Source organism: Galendromus occidentalis, unplaced genomic scaffold (assembly GCF_000255335.2).
Source record: "Galendromus occidentalis unplaced genomic scaffold, Mocc_1.1 scf7180000077543, whole genome shotgun sequence".
Taxonomy (NCBI): Eukaryota; Metazoa; Arthropoda; class Arachnida; order Mesostigmata; family Phytoseiidae; genus Galendromus; species Galendromus occidentalis.
The window spans coordinates 6,595-22,681 of record NW_003805531.1 but is presented as its reverse complement, the minus strand read 5'-3'; the positions used below and the strand labels follow the sequence as shown (position 1 = coordinate 22,681).

The window sequence follows — 16,087 nt, the reverse complement described above, 5'->3', positions numbered from 1 at the left end:
AAATGGGGGTCCGCGGACCACTGGTGGTCCGCGACCTATATTTTGGTGGTCCGCGGAGCATTCTGTCCAGTTTACACCAGAGGGAGCTTATCTGACACGAGCACAGCCCATGACTTTCGCGGCGGAATCTGCACAGCCCTATGTGCGTCAGTCATGAGACGGCCGCGCGTGCTGCTGAAGGCGCATTGGATACGAGACGTGATTGTGTATGTACCTGTGCTCTGCGTGTCGAAGTTTCACACACCACACGCCGAGCGAGCAGATGATTCCGTCTCGATTTGGAACGTCCGTTCCTAAATATTTGTGCTTGGGTATCGCGCACATGGGTTCAGTCGAATGTGTACGCGCCGCGGACTGTTCGATCGAGAGTGAGCTCGAGCCTGGCTTCTAGCCTTGTTTCCGGAAGGCGTCACCCAAGTTCATTGAAGAATCCCCAGCAGTTTCCTCGGAATGGGCGGGAAGAGTCAGGCCAGAATCCAGAGCTTCTTCAGGAAGCGAAAACACGTTTCCGCGGACGCCGATGACAACCCATCTTTTGGAGAGCTAGCCACTGAAGGGGAAGTACGATATCCTGTTATTGACTTGGAGGAAGAGGCCATGCCGTTAATTGAGTCGGAGATACAGATATCTGGGACCTCGAACTTCTCTCCGGTCAGGATAGGTGGCAGAATAGCGGCATCGGGGAGGCCGAAAAAGCAGTACAAACGCACGCGGAAGTACGATGCGAGCTATCTCAGATTCGGATTCATTCAAGAGCCCGGTAGCGAATTCGAGCCTAGGCCGCTGTGCATTGTTTGTTCGGAGTGCCTATCGAATGAAGGAATGAAGCCGTCCAAACTTCAGAGGCACCGAGATTTGAAACATCCCGATCTGGCTTGCAAACCGTTGGAGTACTTTCAGAGAATGCGAGACGAACTCAAGCAGCAACAGAATTCAATGAGAAATATGACCCTTGGTGACAATAACTCCCAGATGAGAGCCTCGTATCTGATATCGCTCGAAATCGCGAAGAACAAGAAAGCATACGTCATCGGCGAGGAATTGATAAAACCATGCATCCTACTGGCGAGTCAGGAGGTGATCGGACACGACGCTTACCAGAAACTCAGAGGTATCTCCCTGTCGCGCAACACGGTGAAACGGAGAATCGAGCACATGGCCGATAACATCCAAGATCAAATTATCGATTTGGTCAAGAAGTCGACATTCTACTCGATCCAGATCGACGAGTCAACAGATCTGACGAATAAAGCCGTATTGGTCTGTTTCGTCAAGGTCGAACACGACGGAGAACTCTTGGAGGAACTTCTCTGCTCTGTGGAACTGCCGGGTCGGACAACTGGCTCCGAAATATTCCGAGTCCTTGACGGCTTTTTCGAAGATCATAGCATACCGTGGAAGAACTGCATTGGGGTATGCACGGACGGAGCCGCTAATATGACAGGACGTCTGATGGGTTTCACAGCAAGAGTCAAGAAGGTCGGACACCCCAACTTGCTGAGCACCCATTGCATCATACATAGGGAACAACTGGTTGCGAAACGACTCTCTCCACAATTGCACAGCGTTTTGTCTGATGTGGTCCGCATTGTGAACGAGATTCGTTGCAAACCATTGAATTCGCGTATCTTCGAAGCTCTCTGTGAGGAAATGGGTTCTCAGTTTTCCCATCTCCTCTTGCATGCAGAAGTCAGGTGGTTGTCTCGTGGGAGAGTTCTCAATCGACTTCTTTCTTTGTTGCAAGAAGTTAAGGTATTTTTCCAGCAGCAGAACAATTCGACGTTCCTTGCTATCATGTCCGATGTAGATTGGAAAGCCAAACTATCATACTTGGCCGATATTTTCTCTCATTTGAATGAGCTGAATTTATCCTTACAAGGGAAGCATTGCGATATGTTCACGCTGCGAGCGAAGATTGACGGCTTCCGTAAAAAACTAGTTCTTTGGCACGCCGCAGTCTCAGAGAAAGATTTTCCGATGTTTCCTAATTTCGATGAGTTCTCGAAGCAGAATCACCTCAGCGAGGGAGTGGTCGTAATCGTCCGGGAGCATTTACAAACCCTCATGGATTTGTTCGGTAAATACTACCCGGAGCAAGAAGATCCCAGAAATGGCAGTCTCTGGATTCTGGATCCGTTCACCGCGAAAATTGACGACACGAATTTGTGCATGAAAGGGAAAGAAAGCTTGCTGGATCTCGCTTCAGATGCGAGCCTGCAGATGAAGTTCCACGCTTCGTTGTCGAGAGCTCATTTTTGGCTCGGAGTTGGACAAGAATACCCGATGCTGAGCGCGGAAGCGATGAAGATTTTGGTGCAATTCTCCACAACTTACCTCTGCGAGAAAACGTTTTCATCTGTCACTGCCATCAAGACTAGATATCGGACTTCCCTCGAGATGCACGCGGAACTTCGACTAGGAGTTACGAATCTAGCGCCTCAGATCGACGCGATCTTGTCGTCGAAGCAAGCACAGGTATCGCACTAATTCTATTTATACACGTTAACGTAGGTTGCGTGAACGTTCTTAATTGTTTTCGAACTCGGAGTCCATGGAGATTGTGAAAACTCCTGCGCAGCTCCTCTTTGCTATCTCTATCATGCTTGTATTTCGAAGAGGTGAAATATCTGGTGCTATGAAGATAAATTAAGTGCATTCTTGATGTATTCTGGCCCCCTTCTTCTCGCGTTCTGATTTTAAAACGGGTGACCTAAATTTTGGTGGTCCGCGGGGTCCGTCGCCATGACTTTGGTGGTCCGCGGGACGAAAAAGGTTGGCCACCCCTGGTGTAGAGTGTCGTTAAGCGATAGGAAACCCTTCTCTTTCGCCGAGGCATCGAAAACTATTCGTAGCTTCGTGGTGAGGCTTTCCTCTTTGACCACCTCCCTGTGTGGGAGGTAGGACACTGGTCCAACGGGTCTTTGATTTTCATCAACTGGTTCGATGAAATTGAGGTCCAGGAGTGATTGTACTTCGGTTTGATACTTCTGTCGGAGTCCACGCCTGTCGAGGCTCTTGGTCAAGGCTTTCAACCTAGCTGTAGCGATGGAGAGATTCTTCCCTGGTTGCAAGCCGTCTTTGAATGGAAGGGCAACCGTGAATCGATGATTCTTCGGGTCGAATTTCACTTTTTCCATGAACTCATTGATGAACTGATCCGCTTCTTCTCTGGGCTCGTTCTCGATTGCCATGGCGTCTGCTTCTATGAACATACGCACCCGTTGTTCGAAATCCGGACGCGGCTCGAGTGGTGTCATTTGCGGTACACTGGTGAGCAGGCATGGTGTTTCCGCGAAATTAACGTCAACCGTCGCTCTCGCTTTGCCATTGCGAGCTCCGAACAACGCCCATCCAAACGCGGTCTCCACTAGTTCGAGTGTTTTCCCTAGTCTGTGAGCGTTGTGTGTCTGTACGCCCACGAGTTGATCTGCTCCGATGAGAATGTCGATCGGTTCTTTTGAGTTGTAGTTATCGGATAGCGCGATGTTCATTCTCTGGAGTTGTTCTTCGGAAGTCGCGTCGATTTCGGGTTGGATCTGCCCTCCGCATATATTGTCCAGGGTGAAGAACTTGAAATGGTTGGCCGGTCCGCCTCTGACGTGTTGCAATCTGAAGCTGACGGCTGATGTTTCCGTCAGAATTGTCGCTTGCTTCAGCATCTTCAATGATATGGGAATTGTGTCGAGTTTTTTCCGGTCGAAACCTAGTTGCTCGACGACCTGGTTCCTCGCGAAGGAAACCTTCGACCCCGAATCGAACAGTATTCGGACCTCTCTCTTCTTTCCTGATGGCCCTATAGCCATTGCCCGAACAGTTATGTAGTACTGCTTCTCATCGGTTGCACTAGCTTCCTTCTGGCAGTGTCCCGCGAATGTTTCCATCGAGCTGCAAAGCGGTGTCATGTGACCCCTCTGCTTGCATTTGATGCAGAACGGCGAGCTTCGGCATGAGCTCCCTTGGTGACCCCTCTTTGAGCATGTCGAACAGCGGTTTTCTCTTGTGAGCATTTCTCGTTTCTTCTGGATGCTCATCGATGTGTCGAGACATGCCTGTGTCCTGTGTTCGGCTGATTTGCAGAATACGCATGGAGACTGGTGGACCTGTTCGGCGCTCGTGGGTGTTCGGAATGGGGTACTCTTCTTGTGAACCGTCTTGAGTTCTGTTTTAAGCGCGAACGCAGATGGTACCGTGCGATTCGCACCGGATGTCTGCAACTGTTTGAGCTGCTGCTCGTTGATGTCATCTAGGTCCGACACAACGTCCTTGATGAAGGTTAGTAATTTGTCTAACTGTTCCGTCGAGATTATGGTCGAGGCTGATGTTCCGTTGGCCGCGTTCGCCCTCTCGATTCTGCTCGATATCTTGAACTCGAGGTAGACGTCAACCGGCACGCTCTCTTTCAGTTTTGGATAGAAGAACGGAGTGATTGAGTCTCTTGGTAATCCGATTCTCTCCAGGGCGGCTATGCTCGTGTGCACGACCTGAAGGAGCTCTCGTAGTCCGGATCTGTCGTAACGGTTCGCAATGGGCTTGAGTGTCATCAGTCGCTGGGTGTATAGTGCGCGAAGCTTGTCTACGTTGCCGAATTCTGCTTTGAGACGGTCCACGGCTGTTTGGTAGAATTCTTCGTCGACTGGAATAGTCTTGAGTCGCTCCTTGACTTCCCTTGACAGGTACTGCAGTAAGTAGTCGTATTTCGATCTGTCATTTAACTGCGGGTCGTTTTGGATGCGATCTTCGAAACGTGCCCACCAGGGCAGCCAATTCTCAAGTTTCCCGTCGAAACGATCCATTTTCAGGTGCTCGAGTTTCCTCGCGTTTTTCGAGGAACCGCAGCACTTCTGGTCTGCACCGACGGGGTTTTTATGATCGCTCGAGTTGTGAATGCCCTTCGCTGTTTTTCGTTTGTCGATCGCCTCGCGGAGCTGACAAACTATGAATCTGGTCTCGAGATTCAACGTATTCTGTTCCTGCCTGTCCCTTCTAAGCTGGTTGATATCGAACATCTCGTTCCAGATCTTCTCGTTGATTCTGTTCAGCTTGTCGGAGTGTACTGCCAGGAACTCTAAACTTGCTTGGAGTGTCGCTGCGGTAGTGTCTTCCTTGCTCATCTTGTCGATGACGAACTTCGATAATTGTTTGATCTCTTCGACTAAGAGCGTCCTTTCGGCGATCAATCTGCTTTCTTCAGACGTTTTGTTCTGATTGTTTCGAGGGTCATGGTTTTCGTCACTTTTCATGATTCCCTCCTCGTTGAAGGTTGAGTTTCTCACCGAATGCGCTTCTTCCCCGAACGTTGGTTTCATCGTTGTTCACTTGATCCGAGTCCAGCCGTCGTAGGTTCAGTGGTTGGGCGCCATGTCGCGGACTTGCCGGGGTAGATAACTGAACTGGGTATGAATCTTGATCACAAATTTATTGCTAGGAATTCACGGTGGTCCGCCACCTGTCACAATCATTCGTACACTCATTGTTTTTGATTTCTGTTCGCTGTCTGCTAAGCGTCGCACGACGCTCTTTTGAGCGGCGGTGACAGAGCCGCCGTCTCTAGTCTGAAGTTCGGGATTGGCGGGACAGGCTCCGTCGCCGCTTCCGCGCGAAATAGCATGCATGTCTTGCAGTCCTCCAGGCCGCCATCGCCTCGTCCGCAACTCGCCCGCCGGTTTTCCAACCGCTGAACCCACGCTCCCCGCCAAGCCGAGCCGCTGATCACCCGCCTGCCCCGCCGACCGCCGACACGCCGCTCGCCCCGTCGTCTATCGCCCCCCCCGAACGACGGCCATCCCACCGCTGCCACCATATGAAGCCACAGTTTGGCGTCGGAAAGAATACGAAACTGAATTTCGGTTAAATTGCCGATGCCGTCGTGGTCTCTCTCACCGTCTCGGTCGACGGTTGGTTCTCAACTGCCGCTGAACGTCCGCCGCTGCACGTTGCACGTCGGGGCTGCCCCGCGCCTCGGCGAACCTGACCATTGCACGACGTCTCTCGGCTCTCTCTTTATTGAAGCATATAAATTCTACCTAGATATGCGTCACAGCGTGAAGGAGAGCACATACCTCGACGTTGATATGAGCTTCAAACATCAGCGATAAATATGGGCAATAAGGAACGACGGAGCGGTTATCTACTCTATTTTTGTGACGTGTTATCGAACGGCCATCCTCACGACGTCGATACTCTGGATAACCTTCCGTAGAAAGCGATGTGTCGTTATTGAAAGTTTTGGGGAAGCGTTTTGAGCATTTCCCGTCAACCATGCATGGCGAAGAAGGATTTAGCTTCCCACACGGACCATGGATCATACACTTGGAGACGATTTCGTGTAGTGCGGCCTCGGTGGACGGATCGGGTATCTCAGCGCTGATCAAACTATCGACTTCTGCAGGGGTTCTGAGCTTCGAATCAGCCTTGAAGGTCAACAACATGTGCATGTGGGGTGAACCACGCTTCTGGAATTCGATCACATAAATATATTGTAGTGCTGACGTCTTTCAGTCAACACGCACAGGTTTTGGTAGGAGCACTCTTGTACTTTATTCTCGGAGCAGCGTCGGGGCTAGGGAGACCGCCGTGCTGTAGCGCGCGAGTAGAAGTGTTCTCTCCGGTCACATGCACGTCCTCTTGTAGGGATCCGCTGCCCTCTCCCCCGCGCGAGAAGCGCGCGGGTTTTCGGAAACAGAGTCGGGGCTATCCGTCAGATCTTTAATTGGAAACAGCGGTTGCGATCCTATAGCCAATTTGGTTGGGTCCTACGTAACGAGAATAAATCCCCCGGACATTTCCGGTTCTCTGTGTGGGAACCTCGGGGTCTCTCTTCCTAGTAATCCTCCAGCTAGCAACAATGTTTCTTCCAGATCAAAGTCTAAAGCCGGTCTCACATAACCCCCCCCTAAGGGTCGAACCGTCTCGGTTCGCTATTACCTAAGTTAGGAGTCGATGAGCCTAGTCGGTGGCTTCCTACTTCTTTCCGGGTTTCGTCGGGTCGGTGTGCTGCTGGTTGTCGCCCCGGTGTAAGCTGGTTTCCGGATTGACTCCTTCGGCTTCTTGGTGTGTTCTCCTGTTTGTTGGGTCGGTGAATCACGTTGTTGTGTTGGATCGTTCGGTGTTTCGGCGGAATCTTGCAGCGGGGGGAACTCTCGAACGAACTTCAGTCGGGACGAATGAACCACCTGCTTTTTGGATCTGGGTCCAGGGAGGGTCGCTCCCTGTTCCGCTTCCACTTCGAAGGTCTCTGGCCCCTTCTTCTGCGTTATTTTGTATGGTCCAAAAAATTGTTTCTGCAATTTATCTGATTGACCGACCTGTCTGAAGGGGTAGTGCAGCCACACGCTGTCTCCTTCCTCGAATGGTGTTGGGGTCCTCCGTTGGTCGAAGTTCAGTTTGTTCACGTCCTTTTCTTTGTCGGCCAGTTGGCGAGCGAGCTCTCTAGCTTCCCTTACTCGCGTTTGAAACTTTTCGGCGAAGTCCTGAGCCGTAACCGTTCGTGCTGTTGGCACCGCCGGTAGGAACGCGTCGAAAGTCGAGTCCGCCTCCTGGCCGTGGACTAGGTAGAATGGTGAGAACTTGGTCGATTTCTGTGGGGTCGTGTTGTATGCGTGCACTGCGAAGGGTAAAATATCGTCCCAGTCAGTCATGTTCTGGTTGACGTATTTGCTAATGATGTCAGCTAGTGTGCGGTGAGAGCGTTCCGTAAGGCCATTCGTTGCCGGGTGGTATGGGCTCGTTCTTCTATGTTCGATGCCGCAGTGTGCGTTGACTTGTTGGAGCTTCTCGGACATGAAGACCTTCCCTTGGTCGCTGATTAGGGTTTTCGGAGCTCCGTATCGCAGGATGATGTCGTTGACCAGGAAGTCAGCTACATGTTGGGCAGATCCATCCGGTAGGGCCCTTGCTATGAGGAATTTGGAGAGGTGGCAAATCGCGGTTACTATGACCCGATTGCCTCTTCTGGTTGGGTTGAACGACAGGAGGTCGATCCCGATGACCTGGAAATTCTTCCCTGGCGTTTCCATGTGTTGGAGCTCTCCGAATTTCTCTTTGTCTGTCCTCCTTCGTTGGCATTCCTTGCACGTCTTAACGAGTGTTTCGACGTCTCTGAATGCTGTGGGCCAATAGTACTTCTGTGCGATCCTTCCGAATGTGCGAGCGATGCCCAAATGACCTCCTTCCTTTTCGTGGTGTGCTGCCTGCAGTGCTTCCTGTCTGAGCTGTTTGGGAAGTACCAACAGCAGGTTGTCCCCTGTCCTGGAGAAGTTTCTTTTGTATAGGATGTCTTGGACCGTTCCGAAGGAGTTGGATCCTTCCGCCTTTTCTCTGAGCTTCTGTAAGGTGGGATCCTCAAGTTGCGCCTGGGCCAGGTCGACCAGGCTGAGAGCGTTGATGTGGGTTTTTGCCAACGGTGGGCCTGGTGGGAGAGCCGGGTATCGGGATAAGCAGTCAGCATCTAAATGTTTCCTACCCTGCTTATACATTACCGTGATGTCATGTTCTTGTAGGAGCAAGGCCCACCGTGCCAACCTTCCCGTGAGGTGCCTTGATGTCATCAACCAGCACAAAGCGTGATGATCCGTCACAACCGTCACCTTACGGCCGTAGACATAGGGTCTGAACTTCTTGACAGCCCATACGACCGCGAGGCCTTCCTGATCGGTCGTAGAGTACCTCGTTTCCGGCCCCGTGAGTGTCCTGCTAGCATAGGCGATGACTCTCTCCGTACCTTGGTTATCTGTTTGAGCCAGGATCGCCCCTATTCCATACTTGCAGGCATCCGTCCGGAGTGTGATCGGTAGTTTTTCGTCGAAATGGCCTAGCGGCGGAGGGCTCGTCAGTTTCCGGCGTAGCTCTTCAAACGCCTGTTGCTGCTCTCGGTCCCATGTAAATTTTGCCCCGTCCTTGAGCAATTCATTAAGGGGAGCTGCGATTTTCGAGAAGTTTTCGATGAACTTGCGATAGTAGGAACATAAGCCTAGGAAGCTCCTTACTGCTTTGGTGTTTTCCGGGGTATTGAACGTTTCGATGTCTCTCGTCTTGGTTGGGTCGGGTCGGATCCCTTCTTTCGTGACTTCATGGCCTAGGAGGATGATCCTGTCTGCTCCGAAGGAGCACTTCTTGATGTTAAGGGAGAGGTTGGCCCGGTCTAGGCAACCTAAGATTTCCTCCAACCTCTCGTTATGTTCTTGTATTGATCGTCCAAAAATGCATAGGTCGTCAAGGTATACGAGGCACTGCTTCCACTTACGGCCCCGGAGCACCTTGTCCATGAGGCGTTCGAAAGTGGCAGGTCCATTTGACAGACCAAAGGGAAGAACCTTGAACTCAAATAGGCCGTCGGGGGTTACGAACGCTGTCTCTTCCCTGTCTTGCTCGTCGAGGGGGCACTGGAAATAGCCTGATTTTAGATCTAGGGACGAAAATACGTTGGATCCGGACAGGCAATCGAGAGCGTCGTCGATCCTGGGTATGGGGTAGGTATCTCTTTTCGTTACTTTGTTGAGCTCGCGGTAGTCGACACAAAATCGGATACTGCCGTCTTTCTTTTTCACCAGGACCACCGGGCTGTTCCACGGGCTCGTGGATGGTTGTATGATCCCTTGCTGTTCCATTGTTTTGACTTCCGATGCTATGAGATCGCGTTCTGCCGGCGCATAGCGTTTTGTGTAGCGACTTCTTACCGGTCTCGCCACTCCGGTGTCAATACGGTGTACCGCTTCGTGCGTCTGTCTTGGCGGCTCGTTTTCCGCCGGTATGAGCCCTGGGAATTTCTGGATGATCTGCTTGATTTTTCGTCGTTGTTCTTGAGGTAGCTGCGGGTTGATGGCCCCTTCCAGCTTGGCGTCGAGAGCGTGGTGGGATCCTTGTTTCCTTGTCGTCGGTTTCTCTAAGGCGGCGACGGTTCGACTCTCTTGTCTCTCCGCCGTTTCCTGCCCGAGTGCTATGTGCATGCCTATGGGTAAAGTGATCCGTTCTTCGGTGTGGTTCTCGACGAGGACGATCGAATTTCCTTTTTGTAAGTTCACCAGAGCCGTTGGAAAGATGAGACTTTTCTTTTGCATCAGAGCCACATTCGGGCGGATAATGATCGTTTCTTCTTTACCTCGATATTCTGATGTTATACCGACCAGACTGGCTTCTCCGGGGAGAATTTCCGTTGTTCGAGCTACTTTGAACGTTACCTCCTGGGTGGGCACCGCGGGTGCCCATGGCGATCTCGGAGCCCCCTCCGTGCGGTTCGCTTTCTCCTCTTCTGTATCCCCTGTAAGATGGCTAATTCGGCGGCTGTTGTCTGACCGTTTCGTCGGAACGAAGTTTCTGCGCAGTGTGATAGAGTCGTTGGTCAGGTTGATGATGGCTCCGTGAGCCCTCCAAAAATCCAGTCCGAGTATGATGTCGTGGGTTAGGGGGTCAATGATGACGAACTCGCACGGGAAAGGGGCTCTATCTTTATTAGGTGAGATCGTTAGGGTGCAAACGCCCTTCACAGGAACACACATTCCATTCGCCACGGTGACAGACCCAAGGGGGGAACGCTTTACATCAACAGGGAGGAACGTAACATGCTTTCCAGCTAACAGGCTTGCCCTAACGGCCGACACCTCCGCACCCAAATCTACCAATGCGAACCTACTTCTTCCATCGCTAAGTTCGATCCGAACCAAATTCCCGTGAAAAATGGTCGCGACGTCATCGTCCTCACGGGGAAGATCTATTGACGTCGCGGCGCATTTCCCGGAGCCGTGGCGGATCTCGGTCTGAACGCCGGGCGTTTCGCCATTCGGTTCCTGCAAAAGCGCATCACGTGGCCGTTATGGTTACAATAATTGCAGATCGGGTCGCCCTCCGGTGTCCTTCGGTTGCCGGAGTAGAAGGGCTCGAACGGATCCTGATCGGGGTCTTCCTGTGAGGGCTTCGGTGGGGTCGTGAAGGGTTTGCCGCCGTTGGAGCTTGAGCTGGAGCTGGAGCTGATGGACAGGCGGTACGGTGTGTTGGTGCGTTGAGAGCCTGCAGAACGGTGCGATCGGGAACTGGTGGATGAGCTTCGGCTTCGGTTGGCGGGACTGGCTTGTCTCCCACGCTCCCTTGGTTTGTGCGCCTCCGGCACTGGGGAACGGCCCCGTTGGCTTTTCGGGGACGCGTGTCGGGATCGTGGTGCCGGGGAGCGAGACCTAGAACGGTTTGGAGCGTACTGACCCTGGGAGGAGGAGCGTTTTTCGGAGTTTCTTGCCTGTGATCCTGATTCCGGTAGACGATCCGCTGACTCTGTCGGCCGGATGTGGCAGAGATTGGCCGAACTGGTGCTGGGTCGGAGCGCCTTGTTATTGAGGAAGGGCATTGTCTTGTCCAGATCCGTGATCCTCTCTCGCAGTTGTTCCAGCGACGATGGGTAGAACAGGGACAGAACACAGGCGTGCATCGGTAGGAGCGTCTTCATAAAATTGCGTATGATCTTCTCTTCTGCCATATCGGCGTCGACCTGTCTACAGAGTCGTACTACCTGTTCGAACAAATGGGAGAGTTCTGTGTCCTCGTCTTGGCGGAGCAGTTCCAGTTTCCGGGCCGCCTGTTGGGAGATCCTCTGCATGTCGGCGAAGCGGCGCCGTATTTTCGCCTCAAACGCCGACCACGTCATGCAGTCCTGCTGGACGCTGTCGAACCACGTGCTGGCGACGCCCGTTAGGGAGGACTTCACTCGTTGGATCTTTTTCGTGTCGTCGATGTTATTGTACTGAGCTGCGTTGTTGAAGTCCTTGAGCCAACGTTCTCCGTCCCCGGTGCCGTCGAACGTGGGAAGATCCATCGGTAGTGGAGGAGCTGCGACCTGGACTGCTACCGGGGTCGGGCTGGGGGTTGTCTGCAGGGCCCGGACCTGCTCTTGGAGCGCGAAAACTATCGCCTGCAATTGTTGGTTCGTCAATAAACCCATGGCCTGACCTGGGATGGGCTGTTGAGGGTTTGGTATGGTGAAGAGCTGTTCCGATCCTGCCGAGTCATCGTAGGTGTAACCCGTGTTCTCGGTTTCCGTGGTGAGAGCAGAGGTTTGTTCTGGGTGATCCGTGGCGACTTCGTACTGGGAAGAGCTGGTCTCCGTCGATGGTGGAGGAGCGGGTTGACCTGACGTTGAGGGTTGGAGCAGCTCTTGGGGCTGCTGATCCACTTGCGGGTCCGTCGCGGACCGCGTGTTGTAGCCGTGGTGAGCTGTTGGAGCCGGTGAATGTTCCACTGGCATGATGAGCGATGTTGGCACGGTTTTCGAACCACAAATCTCCACCAACTGTAATGCTGATGTATTTCAATCAACACACAGGTTTTGGTAGGAGCTACTCGTGTACTTTATTCTCGGAGCGAAGCGTCGGGGCGTAGGGAGAACCGCCGTGCTGTAGCGCGCGAGTAGAAGTGTTCTCTCCGGCACATGCTCGTCTTCTTCTAGAGATCTGCTGCCCTCTCCCCCGCGCGAGAAGCGCGCGGGTTTTCGGAAACAGAGTCGGGGCTATCCGTCAGATCTCTAATTGGAAACAGCGGTTGCGATCCTATAGCCAATTTGGTTGGGTCCTACGTAACGAGAATAAATCCCCCGGACATTTCCGGTTCTCTGTGTGGGAACCTCGGGGTCTCTCTTCCTAGTAATCCTTCAGCTAGCAACAATGTTTCTTCCAGATCAAAGTCTAAAGCCGGTCTCACAGTATCCTGAACGGGGACATTAAGAAATGGCTGGCAGACTCCTTCATCAAATGGGAATTTATCACCCCCTATGCACCGTGGTTTGGCGGGTTCGATGAACGTCAAGCACAATCGGTGAAACGACCCCTGAGAAAAGTTCTCGGCTCAGCAGTTCCATATTTCCGACCTAGAAGTCATTCTAAGTAACATCGAGGCGATGATCAACAGGCGGCCAATCACCACTGTAGCTGCGGAAGCTGACCAGATCGAAGCCTTGAGCCCGGCGGACTTACTTTACGGCTACAAGAGTAAAACTTTCTTCCCGGAACACACACTCAAAGCGTTGAAAAACAACTTCTGGAAAAGGTTCCATAAAGAATACCTCAGCTACCTGCGTTCCGCCCACTCCAGGAAACCTCTGCCGACCAGACCGCTGAGAGTCGGAGACATCTGTCTATTAGAAGATCACGGCCCGAGCAGAGCCTACTGGCCACTTTGCAGGGTCGTGGCCCTCAAAGGAGATGCGAGACCGGAACACGCAAGATCATGCACGATCAAGACAGCAACAGGCCAGATCCTTGATCGGCCCATACGAAAACTATATCCCATTGAGAGCCCGAAGCCCAACTAAGCGACGAAAGTTGCCCAGTCACCAATTCTGTCCATGTTGCTTTCGAGTGGATCATCATCACGGACAGTCCTCCACTAAGGCAACCAGCGTAGGGAGACGGAAAAGTACGGATACGAATTTCAATTATTCACTCACGCTTACGAGACTCAGATTCTCAAAATTGGACAGCTCACCCTTCAACACGGAGATCAACGGAAAATGTCGTGTCGTCTGGATCACGACAACGACAAAAGTGATCTCGCGCGCAGAGCCGCAAATTCCCGCCAGGCGGCGTTCCGGCTGGTTCCAAACGGCGCGCGAGCTTGGGGCCGACGCGCTACCTGCTTACATCCACCGTCCTTGGATCCTTCGTTTGCATCAGAATTCCGTCATCTATGTCAATGCCGCAATTCGCGGGGGGGGTCTGTCACGGACGGGGCCTCCGTCGCGTGTTTCTCCGAGCTTGCTACACGTTCACATACACGCAGACAGCACACTCCCAATCAGCAAACAACTCCACACCTCACAAGAGATTGGGTCAGAGTCTGGTGCCATCTCTATATCATGTTGTACCGCCTAGGACGAGCAGTCCAAAGGAATATCATCTATTTTCAATAAATATCTGTGGAGTGCGTAGCGCATAGGTACGTCTCGGCGCAGCGCCAGTTTCCAGCTGTTTTCCAGTACCGGCTGGCGGATGGTCAGCTGATGCCTCACCTGGGTTGTACACCGCTGCAGAGTCAGTCGCAGCGACGCGGCGGCAATCAGCGATACTGACTGTCGCAGTATCAGATCTTATCGCCAACAGAGTATCCTTCCGAAGACTCTCGACGGAAGCCGTTCCTCGACAGTATATTTCCGGCCCCGTTATCAATTCAAATCATCATAGTGATAGTGTGGAGGGCGTTCCAATCCACCCCGTCCGCATCTTCATCCTCAGAGGAGCCCTGTTCAATCCAGGGTCCCAATTATCATCAAATTTATTTGCGCATCGTGCTCCACGTGTGATCCCGATCAGTTCAAGTCTGTTCTTTTCACTCCCCTGCGGTTCAAACCCGTAATGTGGTAGCGCGTAAGCCACATCGTTCTTCAGAAAACTCGGATAACAGCAAGCAATTGGAGCAGACCCCAATAATTATTGAGTTGCGCAAACCGTGTATGCTAAGAGCATGAATTCCTTGAGGAATTCACGCAAGTCTCTCGTTTCGGACTGTAGAGGTTATTGAGTTGCAGCAAGCAATTAAAGCAGAGACTAATAATTATTGAGTTGCGCAAACCGTGTATGCCAGCGTTTCTCAAAGTAGGGGGACGCGTCTCCCTTGGGAGACGCGCGAAAAAATCTGGGGAGACGCGGCGAGTTCTTTGTAATACTCCCATCCCGGACATATTCGGGACGAATTACCGATAGTCAGTAATCGCTGAACTGTCGCGCCGGTCAGCAAAGTCGACGCATCGCGTCGACGTGTCAGGTGCGCATGTCCGATGTTTTCGTAGAGCCACGTCCATTTTTTTCTCTACGCATCCGCTGATTTCGAACGCATCGTGCGACGGTGGAGTATGTAGATCGGTATGATTCGTCGTGATCAACTGCCCTCAAGAGTATAACCATGCAAAGGTGGCTCCTCAAAAGGAAAGCTGGCGACCCTCCCGGAGATTCGATGCCAACGTCGAAGAGAGCAGCAAAAATACGGAGATATAAACCGACTTATCTCTCTTTCGGATTCACGCGCGATAGAGACGAATCCGAGCCTCGGCCTCTGTGCGTGGTGTGCAACGAACGCCTGGGCAACGGAAGCATGCGTCCAAATATGTTGCTCCGGCACCTCCGGGGTCGACATCCCGACCTCACGGAAAAACCGCTGGAATTCTTTGAACGAAAACTGAAGGAGATGACGACTGCCCAGACGAAATTGACGAAGTTCACGGAACTAAGCGAGAAGGTGATGCTCGCTTCGTATCAAATCAGTTGGAGAATCGCGAAGACAGGCATGGCGCATACAGCAGGTGAAAACCTCGTTCTACCCGCTATCAAAGACGCGGTTTCCATTGTGCTCAACGAGAAATATGTGAAAGAGATTGAGTCGATACCGCTCTCGAACGACACGGTGGCGCGGCGGATCAACCAAATGGCGGAGTGGATCGAGAATGTGGTCATACAGAGAGTACAGCGTGTTAAGTAATCGAATGCTATAGCGATACAGCCACGCGGCTTCTGTTCGAGTATGCCGCCGAGCGTGCCCTTTCAACCCTTTCCGGCACGCCTGCTATCGATATCAATAAAAAAGGAAGAAGTGAGAGTTCCTCGCTCTGCTATGTACCACGATTGAGATCGTCTTAAATTAAGGAGGAATTATCTCACAAAAGTTGGTGCCGTGACGCAGGATTCGACTCCATCCCTCATTTTCTCGTGAGCGCACTTTCGGAGCGCCAATCAGACGATGCCGCTGATCGAACACGATGAATTGCCGGTTGGCCAAGCAGGCAGCTCACGTTCCCAGACATCGGAGCACGAGAAGAGTGAAAAGGAACGGAAAAATGAGTTGAAAACCCTACGACGCTTTCGTACTACTCGTCGAAAGCAGATGCAGGCTGAGCTCGCAACAATAGCTGAACTTTAGTCGGCAAATCCGAAATTTCCGGACCATCAGGATCCAGATCAAGTTGTGCGCCGGATCTCCCTTCATGCCCGGGCAATTCAGGATTGCAACAGAAAAATCAGCACGCTGATAGATGATGATGCTGAGTGGAGTATGGAGGGGCCTCTCTGTGAAAGTCATGACAACGAGGCTGTCGCAGCAATCGCCGCCGTGGAAATCGCCA

At 52.2% G+C, this 16,087-nt stretch overlaps 4 protein-coding genes across 4 annotated transcripts; 3 read left to right on the top strand and 1 right to left on the bottom strand.

Moving 5' to 3' along the window:
• Positions 1-450: 450 nt before the first annotated feature.
• Positions 451-2,487, top strand: LOC100907483 (SCAN domain-containing protein 3-like). The gene has a single exon (XM_029112935.1). It carries the CDS (start codon positions 451-453, stop codon positions 2,485-2,487), a length of 2,037 nt encoding a protein of 678 aa, XP_028968768.1.
• Positions 2,488-2,696: 209 nt separating this feature from the next.
• On the bottom strand, positions 2,697-5,306 carry LOC100907340 (uncharacterized). The gene has a single exon (XM_003748624.1). It carries the CDS (start codon positions 5,304-5,306, stop codon positions 2,697-2,699), a length of 2,610 nt encoding a protein of 869 aa, XP_003748672.1.
• Positions 5,307-12,748: 7,442 nt separating this feature from the next.
• Positions 12,749-13,288, top strand: LOC108864952 (uncharacterized). Its single transcript, XM_018641497.1, has 2 exons — positions 12,749-12,792; positions 12,886-13,288. Exons 1-2 carry the CDS (start codon positions 12,749-12,751, stop codon positions 13,286-13,288), a joined length of 447 nt encoding a protein of 148 aa, XP_018497013.1.
• Positions 13,289-14,874: 1,586 nt separating this feature from the next.
• On the top strand, positions 14,875-15,447 carry LOC100907196 (protein FAM200B-like). Its single transcript, XM_003748623.1, has one exon. It carries the CDS (start codon positions 14,875-14,877, stop codon positions 15,445-15,447), a length of 573 nt encoding a protein of 190 aa, XP_003748671.1.
• Positions 15,448-16,087: the final 640 nt, after the last annotated feature.